The sequence below is a fragment of the Coregonus clupeaformis genome, chromosome 2 (genome assembly GCF_020615455.1).
Source record: "Coregonus clupeaformis isolate EN_2021a chromosome 2, ASM2061545v1, whole genome shotgun sequence".
Taxonomy (NCBI): domain Eukaryota; kingdom Metazoa; phylum Chordata; class Actinopteri; order Salmoniformes; family Salmonidae; genus Coregonus; species Coregonus clupeaformis.
In genome coordinates this window covers 25,356,292-25,377,031 of record NC_059193.1, presented here as the reverse complement: position 1 = coordinate 25,377,031, position 20,740 = coordinate 25,356,292, and the positions used below count along the sequence as shown (strand labels likewise).

Sequence of the window (20,740 nt, the reverse complement as noted above, 5' to 3'; positions counted from 1 at the left end):
CAGGGAGTGGAGGGATTGGGAACCCAGGGGTTAATTACGGAGAGGAGAGAGCATGCACACACACACACACACACACTAGCTCCACAGCAAGAGGGCTCTATAGCCTTGAGCCTGTTGCTGTGTGGCCACATGCAGAAGACCCATCCTTTGATATATACAGACAGATGGACCTGAGAGAGCAGGTCAAGTTAGCTGTGTATACTCGGATGTGAAAATGTGGAACATCTCCTGCTTGAGCTAAACATGTGCCAAATGAATGAATAATTTGGCACATTGGCTAATATGGCCAGGACTTACTTGGTGTAACCAAGGGGCTGTACTATGTCCTAGTCACCCAGTATATATATAATGTGGATATAATATGTATATACTGTATTTTAGTCAATGCCACTCCGACATTGCTCGTCCTAATATTGATATATTTCTTAATTCCATTCTTTTACTTTTAGATGTGTGTATTGTTGTGAATTGTTAGATACTACTGCACTGTTGGAGCTAGGAACACAAGCATTTTCCTACATCCGCAATAACATCTGCTAAATATGTGTATGTGACCAATAGAATTTGATTTCATATGTACTATATGTCATATATATCATACTGCAGCCACTCCAGGAGATCGAGGAGAGAGGGAGGGTCAGGTCAACCAGAGGGGAAGAGTATGGGCGTAGACTGGAGAAGGTGCTGCGGTTCAATGGGGTACTCTGCCGTTTCAAGTTTAGAGCATCTTTGAACCTCAGAGAGAGGAGGGGGGGGGGCACCAGCAGGGCCCGGGCCGGTACTCACTTGCTGGGAGTATCCACAGAAAAACTGGTACAAGAACTGAGGTAAGATGAAGCAGAGGTTCTGTAAGCAAGAGAGTGGGAGAAAGAGCCCGAGGTTAGACGTATCAAAAGGCAATGGACATCAGTGGAGGCTGCTGAGGGGAGGACGGCTCATAATAGTGGCTGGAATGGAGTTTAATTGAGCGAATGGAATGGTACCAAACACATGAAAACCATTCCATTCACTCCATTCTGGCAATTATTATGAGCCGTCCTCCCGTCAGCAGCCTCCACTGATGTCCATGTCCTCTGGTGGTGAAGAGTTTTGGTGTCCGGGTGTCAGCTAAATCACATGAGCTTGATCACTGTCCTTCATCAACATCAGAAGACTTGGCTGTATACATCACACTCCCACTCCCAAATAATCCTCATATCTACTGCTCTTTGTTTGGGAGCAACACAGGTTTCGGTGTTATAGCTCCAAACAATGACCCAACCTTGACCTCACCTGATGTGACATCATCATGATCCTCAGTTACCATAAGCACAGCACGTTATGGCGCTCAAATGTCTGTGCTGCCCCCTACCTTGTAGAAGAAGTATTGCACCAGGTGGGCGATGCGGACGTAGTATAGATGCCCGTGTCCCAGTAACAGTTTCTTCAGGTGCTTGAGCTTAGGGATGGCATAGTCACTGTTCCTCACCGCCTGGCGACCCTCTCTACCCTTTATCCCTGAGACAGGGAGGACAAGGGAAAATATTAGAATACAATATGTGATATTACATTACATTTTACATTTTAGTCATTTAGCAGACGCTCTTATCCAGAGCGACTTACAGGAGCAATTAGGGTTAAGTGCCTTGCTCAAGGGCACGTCGACAGATTTTTCACCTAGTCGGCTCGGGATTAGAACCAGCGACCTTTCGGTTACTGGCACAACGCTCTTAACCACTAAGCTACCTGCCACCCCATAAAAAAGGCACTGCCTAATGCCTTTGGAGGTCTACCGATGTCCCGAGGCTTACCGATGCCAACGTGTGCCTCCAGGATCATACTGACATCGTTGGCCCCATCTCCGATAGAGAGGGTGATAGGGCTGCCTTTAGCGTTCTTCACCATCTTTACTATCTATAGGAGAAAGAGTTTGAATTAAATCCCACTTGGTTCTGCATTCAAAACGAAATGCACAGATGCAGACATTTGTAATATTATTACCAGGTGTAATGTGTTAAATTACAGAATGATTTTGAGGATGTGAATAACCTTTGCGCGAGACCTTAACTGTCACACCTGGTTAGCCTTTAACTACTGTAGCCATCTACAGTTAATCTACTTCATCTATCAGTAAGCGCTTCTGACGTCACTCACCTGGGCCTTCTGTAGGGGAGCCATACGGCAGCACAGGACAGTGGTACAGTTCTGACAGATCTGGAGGAAGAGACTCTTGTAGCGGCTGGAGTTGGAGTCAGAAGAGGAGTTAAGCACCAACGACAGAGTGGCTCCATCTATGATGAAGCCGTAGTCCTGGTTCGCTGAAGACCAGCTCCTGGGAGGGACAGAGAATGCAGAGACGGGTTTAGATTTGACACAAGAACGCTAACAAGAGCAAAACTGTACCGCAAATCCAGTCCTAGTACGCAGTTGTGTTCGCTTCATCAATTAGAATTCTGGGAGAGGAGTAAGACTTATAATTCAACACATTCTCATTCAAAACATAATTTACTACCAATTGTTAACAACAGCTAACAACTACTAACAACAGTAGCAACATATAAATTAACTAAAATGACTGCCTCCTTTCAACCTCCAACCCTTGACTAAGTACTGACCTGGTGACCCCAGCCTTGACCGGTGGGGCATCTTGCACTGCCCTCTTGTGGTAGTCTAGCAGCAGCTCATGCAGGCGCTCATCTCTCTTCCTCCCCGGGTCATCCAGGGTTCGCACCGTCAGCTCCAGCAGCTCTGTACCTCTCTGGAACAGCCGGCAGGCGTAGCACGTGGACTTGGCCGTCTCCATCTTGTCCCCCGTCAGCACCCACACCTTCATGCCTGCTCCCTGCAAGGCCTCCATGGTCTCTGCTGCCTCCTCCTGCAACCTGGAGACAGAGGGAGGAAGAGAAAGAGGGAGGGGGGTGGAGTGATGAGGCAGTTTGCAGTGAAAGGGTGATAAGGGGTGTGTCAGAGAGAATGAGTCATGAGTAAGTGAGACAAACAGATGAGAGAGAAAGCTGAGCGGCAGCGTGTGTGTGTGAGATGGTGTGTGTGTGAGATGGTGTGTGTGTGTGATGGTGTGTGTGTGTGTGTGTGTGTGTGTGTGTGTGTGTGTGTGTGTGTGTGTGTGTGAGAGTGAGACGGTGTGTGTGTGTGTGTGTGAGTGAGTGAGACGTGCGTGTGTGTGTGAGTGAGACGGTGTGTGTGTGTGTGTGTGTGTGAGACGGTGTGTGTGTGTGTGTGTGAGTGTGTGTGAGATGGTGTGTGTGTGTGTGTGTGTGTGAGTGAGACGGTGTGTGTGTGTGTGAGTGAGTGAGACGGTGTGTGTGTGTGTGTGTGTGTGTGAGTGAGTGAGACGGTGTGTGTGTGTGTGAGAGTGAGACGGTGTGTGTGTGTGTGTGTGAGTGAGACGGTGTGTGTGTGTGAGTGAGTGAGACGGTGTGTGTGTGTGAGTGAGACGGTGTGTGTGTGTGTGTGAGTGAGACGGTGTGTGTGTGTGAGTGAGACGGTGTGTGTGTGTGTGTGTGTATGTGTGTGTGTGAGTGAGACGGTGTAAGTATGTGTGTGAGTGAGACGGTGTGAGTGAGACGGTGTGTGTGTGTGTGTGTGTGTGAGTGAGACGGTGTGTGTGTGAGTGAGACGGTGACTCACATTCCAGACTCACATTAAGCATCTCCAATCCAAAGTTAAATCTAGAATCGGCTTCCTATTTCACAACAAAGCCTCCTTCACTCATGCTGCCAAACATGCCCTCGTAAAACTGACTATCCTACCGATCCTTGACTTCGGCGATGTCATTTACAAAATAGCCTCCAACACTCTACTCAGCAAATTGGATGTAGTCTATCACAGTGCCATCCGTTTTGTCACCAAAGCCCCATATACTACCCACCACTGTGACCTGTACGCTCTTGTTGGCTGGTCCTCACTACATATTCGTCACCAAACCCACTGGCTCCAGGCCATCTATAAATCACTGCTAGGCAAATCTCCGCCTTATCTTAGCTCATTGGTCACCATAGCACCACCCACCCGTAGTATGCACTCCAGCAGGTATATCTCACTGGTCATCCCCAAAGCCAACACCTCCTTTGGCCGCCATTCCTTCCAGTTCTCTGCTGCCAATGACTGGAACGAACTGTAAAAATCTCTGAAGCTGGAGACTTATCTCCCTCACTATCTTTAAGCATCAGTTGTCAGAGCAGCTTACCGATCACTGCACCTGTACACAGTCCATCTGTAATTAGCCCACCCAACTACCTCATCCCCATATTGTTATTTATTTTGCTAATTTGCACCCCAGGATCTCTATTTGCACATCATCTCTTGCTCATCTATCATTCCAGTGTTAATACTAATTAGTAAATATTTTGCACTATGGCCTATTTATTGCCTTACCTCCATAACTTGCTACATTTGCACACACTGTATATATACACTGCTCAAAAAAATAAAAGGAACACTAAAATAACATCCTAGATCTGAATGAATGAAATAATCTTATTAAATACTTTTTTCTTTACATAGTTGAATGTGCTGACAACAAAATCACACACAAATTATCAATGGAAATCAAATTTATCAACCCATGGAGGTCTGGATTTGGAGTCACCCTCAAAATTAAAGTGGAAAACCACACTACAGGCTGATCCAACTTTGATGTAATGTCCTTAAAACAAGTCAAAATGAGGCTCAGTAGTGTGTGAGGCCTCCACGTGCCTGTATGACCTCCCTACAACGCCTGGGCATGCTCCTGATGAGGTGGTGGATGGTCTCCTGAGGGATCTCCTCCCAGACCTGGACTAAAGCATCCGCCAACTCCTGGACAGTCTGTGGTGCAACGTGGCGTTGGTGGATGGAGCGAGACATGATGTCCCAGATGTGCTCAATTGGATTCAGGTCTGGGGAACGGGCGGGCCAGTCCATAGCATCAATACCTTCCTCTTGCAGGAACTGCTGACACACTCCAGCCACATGAGGTCTAGCATTGTCTTGCATTAGGAGGAACCAGCATATGGTCTCACAAGGGGTCTGAGGATCTCATCTCGGTACCTAATGGCAGTCAGGCTACCTCTGGCGAGCTCATGGAGGGCTGTGCGGCCCCCCAAAGAAATGCCACCCCACACCATGACTGACCCACCGCCAAACCGGTCATGCTGGAGGATGTTGCAGGCAGCAGAACGTTCTCCACGGCGTCTCCAGACTCTCTCACGTCCGTCACGTGCTCAGTGTGAACCTGCTTTCATCTGTGAAGAGCACAGGGCGCCAGTGGCGAATTTGCCAATCTTGGTGTTCTCTGGCAAATGCCAAACGTCCTGCACGGTGTTGGGCTGTAACCCCCATCTGTGGACGTCGGGCCCTCATGGAGTCTGTTTCTGACCATTTGAGCAGACACATGCACATTTGTGGCCTGCTGGAGGTCATTTTGCAGGGCTCTGGCAGTGCTCCTCCTGCTCCTTCCTTGCACAAAGGCGGAGGTAGCAGTCCTGCTGCTGGGTTGTTGCCCTCCTACGGCCTCCACCACGTCTCCTGATGTACTGGCCTGTCTCCTGGTAGCGCCTCCATGCTCTGGACACTACGCTGACAGACACAGCAAACCTTCTTGCCACAGCTCGCATTGATGTGCCATCCTGGATGAGCTGCACTACCTGAGCCACTTGTGTGGGTTGTAGACTCCGTCTCATGCTACCACTAGAGTGAAAGCACCGCCAGCATTAAAAAGTGACCAAAACATCAGCCAGGAAGCATAGGAACTGAGAAGTGGTCTGTGGTCACCACCTGCAAAACCAGTCCTTTATTGGGGGTGTCTTGCTAATTGCCTATAATTTCCACCTGTTGTCTATTCCATTTGCACAACAGCATGTGACATTTATTGTCAATCAGTGTTGCTTCCTAAGTGGACAGTTTGATTTCACAGAAGTGTGATTGACTTGGAGTTACATTGTGTTGTTTAAGTGTTCCCTTTATTTTTTTGAGCAGTGTATTTTCTGTGGTATTTTTGACTTTATGTTTTGTTTACCCCATATGTAACTCTGTGTTGTTGTTTTTATCGCACTGCTTTGCTTTATCTTGGCCAGGTCGCAGTTGTAAATGAGAACTTGTTCTCAACTGTCTTACCTGGTTAAATAAAGGTGAAATAAATAAAAAATAAAATAAAAGTGTGAGAGAGTCAGTGAACAGATGTGTCTGTTTGACAGAATGACTGAGTTCATATTGTAGAAAAACATATATACAACTCTCACGCACACACACGATTTGACCTCAACACATTATGGTTCACTTCTAAAAGAAAGGCCGTGCCCCAAATGGCCTCCTATTCCCTATTTAGTGCACTACTTTTGACCAGAGCCCTATGGGTAGTGCACTATATGGTTAATATGGTGCCATTTGGGACGCAGATTGAGTTAACCTTGACGTGACTGTGTCCACCCACCTGTCCTCCACGGCGGTAGCTCCGATCAGGCTCATCCCAGTCTCCACCTGGTTATAGACAGCCATGAGTTTCTCTTCTCGGTCCTGCAGGGCCAGCTTGGCTTCCCTCAGCCCTGCGTCTGCCTGGTCATACTCCTCACTGCTCAGCAGCTTGTAGGCCACACACAGCGTCCGGTAGCCCTCCTGACACGTAGCACGAACACACAGAATACGTTAACACACACACACAAACACATTCTCGCCGTTTATAATGTGGTTTCTGAATGTGAGAACACTACATTTCCAATGTACCTATTACATATTGCAAATAAACATGAACCTTGAACATGAACCTTAAATGAACAGACAAACAAAATGGCAGCCTCCCTGGGCACCGTGAGACATAAGTGCACAGACATACACTATATTCACATTGTATGAACATAAGTTAGTGAAGCAGATGGGGTTGCTGTGACCCACCGTAGCGTTGCGTTCCACGTGCATGCGTATCCTGTCCACCTCCTCCTGCCTTACACGGGGGAAGATGGAGGAATCGGCCCCCTTACAGAACAGCATGGTGTCCCCTGAGCAACCAACACAGCCAGGCAGATTAGGGACAGGAGTCAACACAGGACAGAGACAAGGCAGTGACATGAGAGGTAATTGCAGCGTTACCTGATTTGGTTCGGACTATCACACTCATACGCCTTCGCACCGGGTCAAAGTTCAACACATGAAGCAGCTCGTACCTGCAAGTTCAGAAGCCAACGTGAACCCAACAAATGAGAACTTTCTATACGACCCCCCCCCCCAAAAAAAAGACTACTAGAAATCACATATTTAACAACTTGTTATACGATGACTTACGTCTCAACATCGTTGTTTCTGTTCATCACTCTCATGTTCTTGCTCTCCATACCAAGGAATGTGAAACCGTACCTGTAAATGGCAACAAAGACAAGTGAGCAGTACTGATTCAACAAACCAAGTCCCCTTATAAAAGTGAATTGGCTTTTTTGCTGGATGGATTGATTAATAAAAGTTGACTGATCGCTCAGCCCTTGTCCCTTACTTCATGGCTCCCTTGACCAGTGCCACCTCGTCGGGTGAGGAGGCGATGAAGCCCCTGAGGTCTGCAGGGTGGACCATCTCTCCGTCCAGCCCTAGGACACCGTCCACCTGATCCTCTACACCGTCTCCTACTCCCTCCCCCTGACCCGTAGACTCCTTCACCTGCACCGTGTGGCACAGACACAGAGCCCGCAGGAACAGCTCCTCCTTCTCCTGAAAACACACACACGTTACTTATTTTACAGTGTGCTATTTACCAGGGGTGTATTCACTATGAACCAATGCAAACAGGTCGAAACGGGGATGGACCTACCTGAACTTTTTCTCTGTTGCAAAACGTTTTTTCTACGACATAGTAACAGCTAACATTATTAGTACCTAACAACCTCCGTCTCTATGGGATTCAATGACACAGGTAGCACACAGAGGAAAACAGACGGGAGTACAAACTGCTGGCCCCATTAATCTCACTGGATCTGTCACCGGTTATGTAGCACACTACATGTGATCAGGCCAGAGTACACACGTGTGACGCTTGTTATCATATGTGATCTCTGTGGTTCCACCAGCACACTGGGCCATCTGATGCCAATATGTTGGCATGCCTGACTGGAATGCCTGAAGGGGCAGATAACCAGTCGGTGACAGTCACCCACCTTGCCAGCCTTCTGCTGCAGCATGCTCACGGGTCCATCTGTGACACAGAAGCCGTCTAGCTCGGTGCCTGAGTCGGCGTACTTGTACTGGAAGCCGTCAATGCAGCACTCGATGAACTCCATGTTGTTCTGGGTCAGCGTGCCCGTCTTGTCCGTGAACACGTACTCCACCTAGGGGAGACAAGGTGAAACTGCAGGGTCAGACTAATACCCGTCAAAACACTATTGAGCCGAGCCAAGCTGTACTGGGCTGGCCTGGATACCATGCTGGAATGGAAAACATCTGAGCCAGCACAGTACGGCTCGGGTCTGGCCCTATAGTGCGTTTCAAGCATGAGACTCTCTTCCAGGGTTGTAAAAAAACACTTGCCGCAATTAATGGCTGCGAACAATAATGGGCAATTAATCCCTGACAGAGTTACAACGCATAAATCTAGTTTAATGAATCGTCACCTTTAATTGAAGTAATCATCTGGCAAACCGAATGTGACTGATCTACGACGCCACTGTTTGAGTTGGAGGTTCAGTAAAAAGAAGTCAGGAAGGCACAGCCAATCAAGTCCTATTAGGACCAGTTAGACCATTTCATATTCTGAAATTTGAGGTGTGTTGTTCATTTTGGGTCATCTCACTCCACCAAAGACTCGGGCTAAGAGAAAAGAGGCCCTGGACCTCTATGGCTGCGTTTACACAGGCAGCACAATTCAGATCTTTTGCCCAATTATTGGGCAAAAAATCTGATCTGATTATTTAAAAGACAAATTAGTGGGGGGAGGGGAATACGATTTGGGCTGCCTGTGTAAACACAGCCTATCAAAACCTATGGCCTTGTTTGTATCTCTTCCCCTTGAGGTAATCACTGATCTAACATGACTGGGTAACTGAAGTACCGTATTTTCCGCACTATAAGGCGCACCGGAGTATAAGCCGCAGCAGCTAAATTGAATGATGTATACATATATAAGCCGCACTGGACTATAAGCCGCAGGTGTTTTAATGTTTAATTACCATATGAAAGCTTTTTTTGACTTTTTGCATTGAGACAGTTGTTCCCGCTGGCGTCTCCAACGTCTCACCATTGACTCATTGATGCCAAGGCTACGTGCAGCAGCTCTATTTCCTTCTTTTACAGCCAGATTGACTGCCTTTAACTTAAAAGCTGCATCATATGCATTTCTACGTTTGTTTTCCATAATGAGGGTTTGTGCATGAAAACTTCCTTTGCACAAACTGTCTCGCTCTCGTAATGTCTGTCTGTCTTGCTCTCGTTCGGTCTCTCGTTCTGTCTCTCGTACCACTCTTGGTTCCACTTTTACTTTTGCGCGCTACCTGTCTCACTCTTTTACGGCCTCCAGCTTTTCCTGCTGGAGCCCGCCGCTTAAAGGTGGGGGGCGTGGACCGGTCATAGAGCCCATAGAGTTAAAGTTGGTGGACTGTAACCTGTAAAATCCATAGATTTAGGAGGTCTTCTAGTGGCCGTTAGCTGTAAAAATCCATAGATTAGCCGCACCGTTATATAAGCCGCAGGGTCGAAATATGGGAAAAAAGGCGCGGCTTATAGTCTGAAAATTACGGTACATTACAGTACATAGGATGCCTTTTCAAAGTATTCATACAGGGTGGATATCTGGATATCTGGCCAAATGTATGTAACAACACTTCAGTGGGAGTCTGGCATGTAAACTAGGGTTACCATGACCAAAGAAATCTCCTTTGGGGAAGTGGTTATGGTCTTATCAACACTAGCTTCATATCATTAATCCCCAACCTGTCCCAGCTCCTCGTTGAGGTCGGAGGTGTTGACCAGAGCCCCTTCCTGGATCTCAGGGTCGAAGAAGTCCTTGTCCCAAGTGATGAAGAAGGAGCCCAGGAACTTCTGCATCTCCACCGTCACGTACATGGACACGGGGATGATGAAGTTGAACAGCACCATGAACGACAGGAAGTCAGTAAACATCTTCAGGTACTAGGGGGAGAGAGGAGGGAACACAGGGTTAAAATACACTTCCAGAGCCCTTTGAGAAAAAACAGGCTCACACTGATAATGCAGTGCTAAGTGCAATTGGTGTATTGTGACTCTTGGTCAATGAACTAGGCTCATAAGGTGTTAAGTTGTATTTGAGTGTGCGTTACAAGGTGCTATACTGTATTTGAGCATCTGTGTAAAGTCTTGTTAGCAGAGTGAAGGCCTCACCAGGTTGGTATCTTTCTCCTTCTGCGTCTTCTGGTTGTACCAGGGCTCGTCCTGGCCTGGTCGGCTCTGCCACACATACTTGAGCGTGGTGCACACCAGGGCCTTGCTCACCAGGATACACAGGTACACCAGCAGGAAGGAATTGATAGACCTGAAACAGGAGTAATAACCAATCTTCCATTAGCAACACTGAAAATATACATCCAATGTGTGAAACAGCTACTATCTATATATCCCTCTGATATCAATGTGAATGGACACCTAAATCGACTTTAACTACCCCAGCGTCATTCAATTGATTGTTGTTCCCCTGTGGCTAAACACCAATTAAAGTCCCTCATTCAATGATCTGCTTCTCCTTTTCTGTAATTCTCTTCGACCCCCCTTACTTCTCCACCGCAGAGCGCTTCTGGGACTTCCCCTGGTAGTTCAGAGCCATCTTGGTCTCCATGCCTGAGTAAACTGCCACACCTAGAGGAGAGACATAGAGAGAGAGACAGATGTCAGGATAGTCTCACATGCTGACACCAGCACTGAGGATCATTCAAACCCTCAATTGCATTAAACAATATCCTGTAACTCACCATATATCTTCTGAGTATTCTTCAAGGTAGCACCTTTCAAGAGGAGATTCTCTGGACCCAAAGATCTGAGGAACCCCACACAGAGAAAATACTGTCACAAACCTTCCAAAACACCAAGACAGTACCCTTGTCTTATAGTGGCAAACTAGCAATCTCTAAAATGCCTACTACTCTCAATGGATAGGACACAAAACATTTTTTATAAGCGGGCCGGTGACAAATGCTTCCGAGAGCGCTTTCTAAGCGCTGCCCTGAGTCTGTGCCAGGTCCAGCTTCACTTTAATGCTCGTTTGGCGTTATGGATCAATGAAATAATGATTTGATGGTAATGCTTAAGCAACTGTGCTTTTAGTTCTTTTTTAAGACTGATGTACAGGAGGAAGGGGAAGTAGGGCTGAGAGGAACCAATAGGGGTGTGGTGAGCACTCTTACCTCACAGCAGGTTCCTGGTCGTTCCTGTAGATGTGCATTCGCCCCACAAATCTATAGACACAGACACTCATCAGTGCACTACCCCACCCAATAACGGTAACATACATGTACACCACAGGAGGCTGCTGAGGGGAGGACGGCTCATAATAAGGTCCGGAACGGATGGAATGGCATCAAACACCAGGAAAACCATGTGTTTGATGTATTTTATACCATTCCACCAATTGCGCTCCAGTCATTACCTCCCCAGTTAAGGTGCCACCAGCCTCCTGTGATGTGCATCTCACGATGAACCTGAATTGAATTAACTGTGTAATGGGTTAGAAAATGTCAGTGTGAATATCTTCTGATATTAGAAAAGAAACAGACACTGATGAATAATACCAGCAGCAGCACAGGAACTAATCAGACGTAAAACTAAACCACAACACCATATGCTGACCACCAGGACTTTGCAGGGACTGCACCAATTAAGAGCGAGCTAATGACTGGTGGTTTGTCCGACAGCACCACAACTCTGTTTTATTGATTGTGAAAAGGAGCAGCATCTGGCGTCTTCATTAGGACGTCACTGATGTCTGGCAGCCAACTGTCCTGTAATGGCAGCTCCTTGACCATAGGTGGCGCCAAACCACTAGGTCTCCGGAGCGGATACAGCTGTGCAAACAACTGGGTCTGTTCCTCAGCTTGGGCCAAATCTAACTGAACTTTCCCTTAAATTCCTGGCCAGTCTCTTCCACAAATCAGGTTTCCTAACAGTCTAACATCTCTCATAACAATATGTCAGAGAGCTAGATCTAGTAAGATTATAGCCTGCCAACACTCAACGTAATGACACTGCAGCTATTAAAATGTCATCCTAATTGACAGTTGATTCAACTGACTAAACACTAAAGTAAAACCAGTGTGCACATGCTTTTACGGTCCAGGGACCAGATTCACAAACGATCAGTCTACGATCAGTTTTAACTTCTAGATCAAAATTGTATGAACGGGGCGGGGTGGGGGGGACTGATGCTAGATCAGAACTCCTACTCAGATCTCTAAGGAAGAAATGTGCGAGGAGGATTCATAGCCTAATAGCCTACTTGTAGAGGTCAGGCTGCGGCTGCTCGCACTCGATGGTGGCGCTGAGAGACTCTAGGTTCTTCTCTGTGTCTGGCACTGTGTAGTGTGTCTAAGAGAGACAGATCGAGGAGAGAGAGAGTGAGCGAGTGCCAAATATTTCAGGTCATCACTGCAGCTCTCTAAAAACACACTTAAGGATACATACACATGCGTAGTCACATGCGTGCGCACACACAGGCAGGCACACACACAGACAAGCAGACACACACACAGGCAGTCAGACACAAACACACACACACACACACACACCGTTGCTGGATTTGAGTGAAGAGTGATGGAGAGGAAGGGAGTAATGGTAGATTGAAAGCGATGCCATAGCCCCCAAAGACCACACGTCTGCCATGATGATACGTCTCAATGACACTGTGATTCTACTGTTACAGTAGCAGCACTCCACCTTATGGTTGGACTCCCCGTCTAGACTGGCCGTGGTGACAAAGCAGGTCTCGTCCTCCCGGCTGGACTGCAGCAGAATGAGGTCACAGGGAAAGGTCTCATCCTCCACCACCTCCAGCACATCACCAACCTAGAGGAACAACAGAATACATCAGGTCCATACAGATCCACCCATAGTCCCTAGGCTCTTGTGGATCTCTGAAAGGATTTGTTTGGTATAAGCAATGGTGACACTTCCACGTCCTAGCCTATCAGATGGCAAGTTGGAGCTGTAACCAAATTGCTTACACCTGTCAAATCTTCTCAGATTTCCAAAAGTGCACAGGGAGGTCTAGGGGTCGATTTGGGATTGGGCTTGGTTTGGACATTGAAGTTCGACATCAAAGCATTGTGAATCTACACAGTGTACAAAACATTAACAACACCTCAACAGCCACAATTTGTCGGGGCACGGACTACAAGGTGTCAAAAGCATTCCACAGGGATGCTGGCCCATGTTGACTCCAATGCTTCCCACAGTTGTGTCAAGTTGGCTGGATGTCCTTTGGGTAGTGGACCATTTTTGATAAACATGGGAAACTGTTGAGCATAAAAAACCCAGCAGCATTGCAGTTCTTGACACAAACCAGTGCACCTGGCACCTGTTACCATACCACGTTCAAAGGCACTTAAATACACTGCTCAAAAAAATAAAGGGAACACTTAAACAACACAATGTAACTCCAAGTCAATCACACTTCTGTGAAATCAAACTGTCCACTTAGGAAGCAACACTGATTGACAATAAATTTCACATGCTGTTGTGCAAATGGAATAGACAACAGGTGGAAATTATAGGCAATTAGCAAGACACCCCCAATAAAGGACTGGTTTTGCAGGTGGTGACCACAGACGAGTTCTCAGTTCCTATGCGTCCTGGCTGATGTTTTGGTCACTTTTGAATGTTGGCGGTGCTTTCAATCTAGTGGTAGCATGAGACGGAGTCTACAACCCACACAAGTGGCTCAGGTAGTGCAGCTCATCCAGGATGGCACATCAATGCGAGCTGTGGCAAGAAGGTTTGCTGTGTCTGTCAGCGTAGTGTCCAGAGCATGGAGGCGCTACCAGGAGACAGGCCAGTACATCAGGAGACGTGGAGGAGGCCGTAGGAGGGCAACAACCCAGCAGCAGGACTGCTACCTCCGCCTTTGTGCAAGGAGGAGCAGGAGGAGCACTGCCAGAGCCCTGCAAAATGACCTCCAGCAGGCCACAAATGTGCATGTGTCTGCTCAAACTGTCAGAAACAGACTCCATGAGGGTGGTATGAGGGCCCGACGTCCACAGGTGGGGGTTGTGCTTACAGCCCAACACCGTGCAGGACGTTTGGCATTTGCCAGAGAACACCAAGATTGGCAAATTCGCCACTGGCGCCCTGTGCTCTTCACAGATGAAAGCAGGTTCACACTGAGCACGTGACGGACGTGAGAGAGTCTGGAGACGCCGTGGAGAACGTTCTGCTGCCTGCAACATCCTCCAGCATGACCGGTTTGGCGGTGGGTCAGTCATGGTGTGGGATGGCATTTCTTTGGGGGGCCGCACAGCCCTCCATGTGCTCGCCAGAGGTAGCCTGACTGCCATTAGGTACCGAGATGAGATCCTCAGACCCCTTGTGAGACCATATGCTGGTGCGGTTGGCCCTGGGTTCCTCCTAATGCAAGACAATGCTAGACCTCATGTGGCTGGAGTGTATCAGCAGTTCCTGCAAGAGGAAGGCATTGATGCTATGGACTGGCCCGCCCGTTCCCCAGACCTGAATCCAATTGAGCACATCTGGGACATCATGTCTCGCTCCATCCACCAACGCCACGTTGCACCACAGACTGTCCAGGAGTTGGCGGATGCTTTAGTCCAGGTCTGGGAGGAGATCCCTCAGGAGACCATCCGCCACCTCATCAGGAGCATGCCCAGGCGTTGTAGGGAGGTCATACAGGCACGTGGAGGCCACACACACTACTGAGCCTCATTTTGACTTGTTTTAAGGACATTACATCAAAGTTGGATCAGCCTGTAGTGTGGTTTTCCACTTTAATTTTGAGGGTGACTCCAAATCCAGACCTCCATGGGTTGATACATTTGATTTCCATTGATAATTTTTGTGTGATTTTGTTGTCAGCACATTCAACTATGTAAAGAAAAAAGTATTTAATAAGATTATTTCATTCATTCAGATCTAGGATGTGTTATTTTAGTGTTCCCTTTATTTTTTTGAGCAGTGTATTTTGTCTTGCCCATTCACTCTCTGAATGGCACACATACACAATCCATGTCTCAATTGTCTCAAGGCTTAAAAATCCTTCTTTAACCTGTCTCCTCCCCTTCATCTACACTGATTGAAGTAGATGTAACAAGTGACATCAATAAGGGATCATAGCTTTCATCTGGATTCACCTGGTCAGTCTATGTCACGGAAAGAGCAGGTGTCCTTAATGTTTTGACTAAAATGTATCATCATCTTCCTCCATTCTGCATCACCTACTTGGGATTACCGTACCGTACAGTACAGACTTACAAGAACATGCCAAGATGCCAACTACCTCTCCCTCCCGACCCCCGTGTCCCAAAGGGGATATTTATTTCCAGGGAACTTGGCCGAGGCGCAGCTTGCTAAAAGGTACCTTGATCTTCTCGCTCTCCTTGCGTGCTCTCCGGCCGTCCTCCAGCACCGTCACCAGGTACTTATTCACCTCATTATCTGCCTTGTGCCGCAGCCAGTCCTCATAGCCCTGAGAGACGGAGGGAGAGAGGAAGAGAGGGGAGGAGAGAGAAGAGGAGTAAGAGGGAGAAAGGAAGAGGGGGAGAAGAGAGAGGGAGAGAAGAGAGAGGAAGGGAAGAGAAGAGAGAGGAAGGGAAGAGAAGAGAGGGAGAGAAAGATAGAAGAGTGGAGGAGAGAGAAGAGGGAGAGGAAGAGAGGGGAGGGCAGAAGATGAAGAGGGTAAGTGAAAGGGGAAATGAAGAGAGGGTCAACAGATCGTCAGTGCCAGAAGGCAGGGAAACAGGGGTAAGAGGGATAGAGGAAGAAAGATGCCAGAGAGAGAGGGGGGAGGGATGATGCAGGGAGGAAACAGAAGGAGGGAATAATGGGTAGTAGGTGGATGGACAGAGAGGGAGGGAGGAGAGAGAGATGAGTGTCCTTTTAGTAAGGGACTGACTGCAGGGCTCACCTAACCCAGTCTTCAGAGCCTCCCCAGGTGTCCCACTTCAAAGCCTGGCTAAAGGCAGCAGCAGCATCGCTAGCCGCTATCAATGTGTCCCATATATCTTTTTGAAAAGTCCACCCTCCATTGTGCATTTCAAAAAGCCCTAGCAGCAGGCCACCAGAAAAGCCAATCCCTAAAACAATACATCTAAAAGCTGGGACACGCTTCAGCAGAAATGAGACACTCCCCTGATCATTTGTTTCTATACGAGCGACTATCTCACCGTTTGGTCATGTTCGCAGACAACTTTCCCCTTCGACTTTTAAAATCGCCATTGCATCGCAAAGCCAGCATTACTTTGGCTATGACAAAACCAATAAAGCATTTGCAATGATTCAATATTTCACCCCCCAAAAATTTTGCTTTTAAAGGAAAGGGAGTAATTTAGAGAGAAGAGAGGTGGTGAAGAGATACATGGAGAGGCTATGTGGGGGCCACAGAAGTAGAGTTACTAGAATGTGAAAAGCCCCTGAGAATGGGGATGCCTGTTCTAGTAATTCCACATCTATGGGGGGGACAGTGAGGTCAAAGGGGACATTGCTGCTGTTTCTTACCTGTTTGATGGCTGTGACAGTGATGACAAAGAACAGGGGTAGGCCACTAGTGACTGGGCTGGTGGGGGTGTCTACGATCACCTGTAGGAGAGAACACCAGACACTTCATGGACTATACAAAATCTCGATCATAAAGTCTTATAAGATAAGACACTCATTTACTAATAGCTTTAATAACCCTTATCGACTAATTGTAAATGGTAGCCTATCTATTAAATGTAGATACGACTTTTATGATCTAGTCATAGTGTTAATGATTATCTAGCCTACAACGTAGTTAATGCAGACAACACTGTCTCAGGAGTGGTTCAGTGAAGGAGTCATTTCCATGGCCATTTCTTAGACGAGAATACATTGTATGGGAAACATAATAGCATTGGACAAGTTACTACAGATTCCTCAATCACATGGTGTACTGTGGTTAAGGTTCAGCAGGCACTACCACATCAATACAGGTTGTATTTTGTGTGTGTGTGTGTGTGTGTGTGTGTGTGTGTGTGTGTGTGTGTGTGTGTGTGTGCGAGCGCGAGTGAGCGAGCGAGCAGTCCCAGCTCCACAGTGCCTAATCGCTCTGTCCAACAGAGGGGCATGAGACATTTCATACCGAGACAGATTGGGAGGAGAACCAAAGCAGCTTGGACCTGCAGGACATCTAATCAAGTGGGCCAGGGCCACGGTCGTACTTAATCTGCACACACGGGGGCTGGTGCCTGCTGCCTGACTGGTGCTGGTGCCAACGTCTCAGACCACTAAGCAAGCTCTCCTCTCCTGCTGGGATGCTGAGAGCAGTGCTGGACCGCAGGCCAGGGGTTGTACGGGAATCTGGCGTGTGTGTGTGTACAGGAACATGAACCACTAATGAGCATGCCTGCACAGGGCCAATCAGGTAATCCCAAACAACCAGAGGCTCAGCAGCACCACCTGACTGGAGCTACGAGCCAAAAGCTTACCAGCAAAAACTGCCCCCAAAAACACGCAACGATTGTTCAATTGTGTGTGTGTGTGTGTGTGTGTGTGAGAGAGAATGTGCTGTGTACCCTCTTAATGCTGTCACAAGGCAGATTTTACCCCCGCTCCCCTGATCCTGCAGCACGCAAGAGGCTCTCAGCACCGGGGCTCCCACTGAGCAAGTGGCCTTTGTTAAGGAACACACACGCACATAACTGCACACGCACACGAGTGCGCACAGAGTGGCTCTTATTTGTCATTCGGAGCATGAGCAGTACAAGCTGTCAGATAGGCATCCGCTGAGGCAGGAGCAGGAGACATGTGAGCCCTCTCTCTCTGGTGTTCTCCTGCTTTCCTGAGAGAGGACTGACAATGAGGAACAGGCTGCTTCCTCACTAACACAGCCTCTCTCTTCCGCTCTCATACGCAGGGTGGCAGCAAGCCTAGCAGTTAGAGCGTTGGGCCAGTATCCGAAAGGTCGCTGGTTCGAATACCCGAGCAGACAAGGTGAAAAATATGTCGATGTGCCCTTGAGCAAGGCACTTAACTCTAATTTGCTCCACGGGCGCCATACTACTATGGGTTACCCTGTAAAACCACACATTTCACTGAACCTAACCGGTGTATGTAACAATATCTAACATCTACGCCCACACACATATCACGGTTTGATAATGCGACCAAAACAGCTGCAATTGCAACAATTTGACTGGCAGTGAAAGACATTTTTAAATTGGTCGCAGGGGTAGCAGTGACATTTTTTTACCTGGGCTTGTTCGTTTTTGTTTCACAATTTGCTTTTTTATTATCATGATTAATTCACACAGTAATGTGAATGCCCCTGTGTGTGTGTGCAGTGGGTGTAGGGCCTATATATATCTACCACCTTGTGTAGCCCTTAGCGATGCCAGATAGCCTAACCGTCTTCGGGTAGATGGAAATGCAATTAAAAGGCAAGTACAAAGTAGCCTACCTGGCAGAATCATGATTTTATGCATAAACCCAGTGGCCATTTGTTTGGAAAACTCCATCACAAGCGCTACAGACATAGGCGGCGCGTCCATAACCTAAGCTTCCCCCCTAAGTACATTGAATTGTCAAAATGATATAGGGAGTGCCTCCTAAACAATGACCGGATCTTCTATTTGTGAAGCTCCGTATCCGTGAGTAAGCAAATTCTCAGAGTATCTCACGGGAATTTGGGACTTCTGAACAAATTCTGATGCCGAAACCAGATTAGATACATGCCGGTAGTTCAATCAGAGTTAAATGGCAAAAATATGATATTTGCAATGTCACTAAGCAAAAAAACAAACAACAAAAACATAGCCACTACAATGTCAAAACATGATTTTGTCATGAGTTCAGTACCATTTGCTTGATTTTGATTTGCTTGATCTTTAGCTAGCTAGCTAATGTTAGCATGCTAGCGACAGTCAGCATAGGCTGCTTTATGATAATCAGCTAGCGTTAGCTACCTAGCTAGCTCTAGTCTAATGGAAACCGATGCAACCCTGCTGGCTAAGTGGCTAGCTAGATGACCAGTGGTGACAGTGAGGTCCCTATTAGATTCAAGGCTTTAAATCAGTGACATCGTGCAGAAATAAAAGATGACCGCATATTGGCGCTGACAGACATGGCAGCTCTGCTTCTAGCTCCTAAGCAACTTTGTAGTATTTTGTTTTTTTGTGTGTTATTTCTTACATTATTAGCCCAGAACGTTTTTTTGTTTTATTACATACAGCCAGAAATAATTTTGGGATATCAGAGCGGCGGTAACTCAAAAGCATTACGACCAGGAATATGACCTTCCCGAATTGGATCCTTTGTTCATACATACACCCCCCCCCCCCTCAAGGATCTACACAGGACTTTGTGCAAACTGGAAACCACATATCCTGAGGCCGCATTTATTGTAGCTGGGGATTTGAACAAAGCAAATTTGAGGAAAACGCTACCGAAGTTCTACAAACAAATAGACTGTAGTACTCATGCTGCAAAAATGCTCCACTACTGTTACTCCCCCTTCCGGGATGCCTACAAGGCCCTACCCCTCCCTCTTTCGGAAAATCAGATCACGACTCCTTTTTGCTCTTCCCTTCCTATTAGGCAGAACCTCAAACAGGAAGTACCCGTGCTAAGGTCTATTCAACGCTGGTCTGACCAATCGGAATCCCATGCTTCAAGATTGTTTTGATCACGCGGACTAGGATATCTTCCGGGTAGCCTCTGAGAATAACATTGATGTATACACGGACAGAGTTCATCAAGAAGTGTATAGGGGATGTTGTTCCCACTGTGACTATTAAAACCTACCCAAACCAGAAACTGTGGATAGATGGCAGCATTCGTGCAAAAACAAACCAACGCATTCAACCATGGCAAGGTGGTCGAATACAAACATTGTAGTTATTCCCTCTGTAAGGTAATCAAACAGGCAAAACGTCGGTAGAGAGACAAAGTGGAGTAGCAATTCAACGGCTCAGACACGAGACGTCTGTGGCAGGGTCTATAGACAATCACGGATTACAAAGGGAAAACCAGCCACGTCGCGGACACCCTAAACACCTTCTTCGCCCGCTTTGAGGATAACACAGTGCCACCGACGCAGCCCACTCCCAAGGACTGTGGGCTCTCATTCTCCGTGGCCGAATTGAGCTAGACATTTAAGCGTGTTAACCCTCGCAAGGCTGTCAGTCCAGACGGCATCCCTAGCCGCGTCCTCAGAGCATGTGCAGACCATCTGGCTGGAATGTTTACGGACATATTCAATCTCTCCCTATCCCAGTCTGCTGTCCCCACTTGCTTCAATATGTCCACCATTGTTCCGGTACCCAAGAAAGCAAAGGTAACTGAACTAAATTACTATCGCCCCGTAGCACTCACTTGTCATCATGAAGTGCTTTGAGAGGCTAGTTAAGGATCATATCACCTCTACCATACCTGACACCCTAGACCCACTTCAATTTGAATACCACCCTAATAGATCCACAGACGATTAAATCACCATCGCACTGCACTCGGCCCTATCCCATCTGGACATGAGGAATACCTATGTAAGAATGCTATTCATTGACTATAGCTCAGCCTTCAACACCATAGTACCATCCAAGCTCATCATTAAGCTCAGAGCCCTGTGTCTGAATCCTGCCCT

General features: G+C 47.3%; 1 protein-coding gene across 5 annotated transcripts in view; it reads right to left on the bottom strand.

Moving 5' to 3' along the window:
* The window catches only part of LOC121532134 (phospholipid-transporting ATPase IG), an 84,000-nt gene that overhangs the window by 17,762 nt on the left and 45,498 nt on the right, over positions 1-20,740 (bottom strand). For 4 of the 5 annotated variants that reach the window (XM_041837863.2, XM_041837885.2, XM_041837874.2 and 1 more), the window contains exons 4-23: positions 16,639-16,719; positions 15,503-15,610; positions 12,850-12,978; positions 12,413-12,501; positions 11,325-11,375; positions 10,893-10,957; positions 10,698-10,779; positions 10,309-10,459; positions 9,883-10,080; positions 8,115-8,285; positions 7,460-7,671; positions 7,255-7,326; positions 7,063-7,136; positions 6,868-6,971; positions 6,410-6,591; positions 2,595-2,861; positions 2,134-2,311; positions 1,791-1,893; positions 1,352-1,497; positions 787-846 (exon numbers count right to left, since the gene is read on the bottom strand). In XM_041837863.2, coding sequence (XP_041693797.1) covers positions 787-846; positions 1,352-1,497; positions 1,791-1,893; positions 2,134-2,311; positions 2,595-2,861; positions 6,410-6,591; positions 6,868-6,971; positions 7,063-7,136; positions 7,255-7,326; positions 7,460-7,671; positions 8,115-8,285; positions 9,883-10,080; positions 10,309-10,459; positions 10,698-10,779; positions 10,893-10,957; positions 11,325-11,375; positions 12,413-12,501; positions 12,850-12,978; positions 15,503-15,610; positions 16,639-16,719 — 2,523 coding nt within the window. Of the gene's footprint in view, positions 1-786; positions 847-1,351; positions 1,498-1,790; positions 1,894-2,133; positions 2,312-2,594; positions 2,862-6,409; positions 6,592-6,867; positions 6,972-7,062; positions 7,137-7,254; positions 7,327-7,459; positions 7,672-8,114; positions 8,286-9,882; positions 10,081-10,308; positions 10,460-10,697; positions 10,780-10,892; positions 10,958-11,324; positions 11,376-12,412; positions 12,502-12,849; positions 12,979-15,502; positions 15,611-16,638; positions 16,720-20,740 lie in introns of those variants that run through there. The other variant, XM_041837892.2, reaches the window with a different exon arrangement.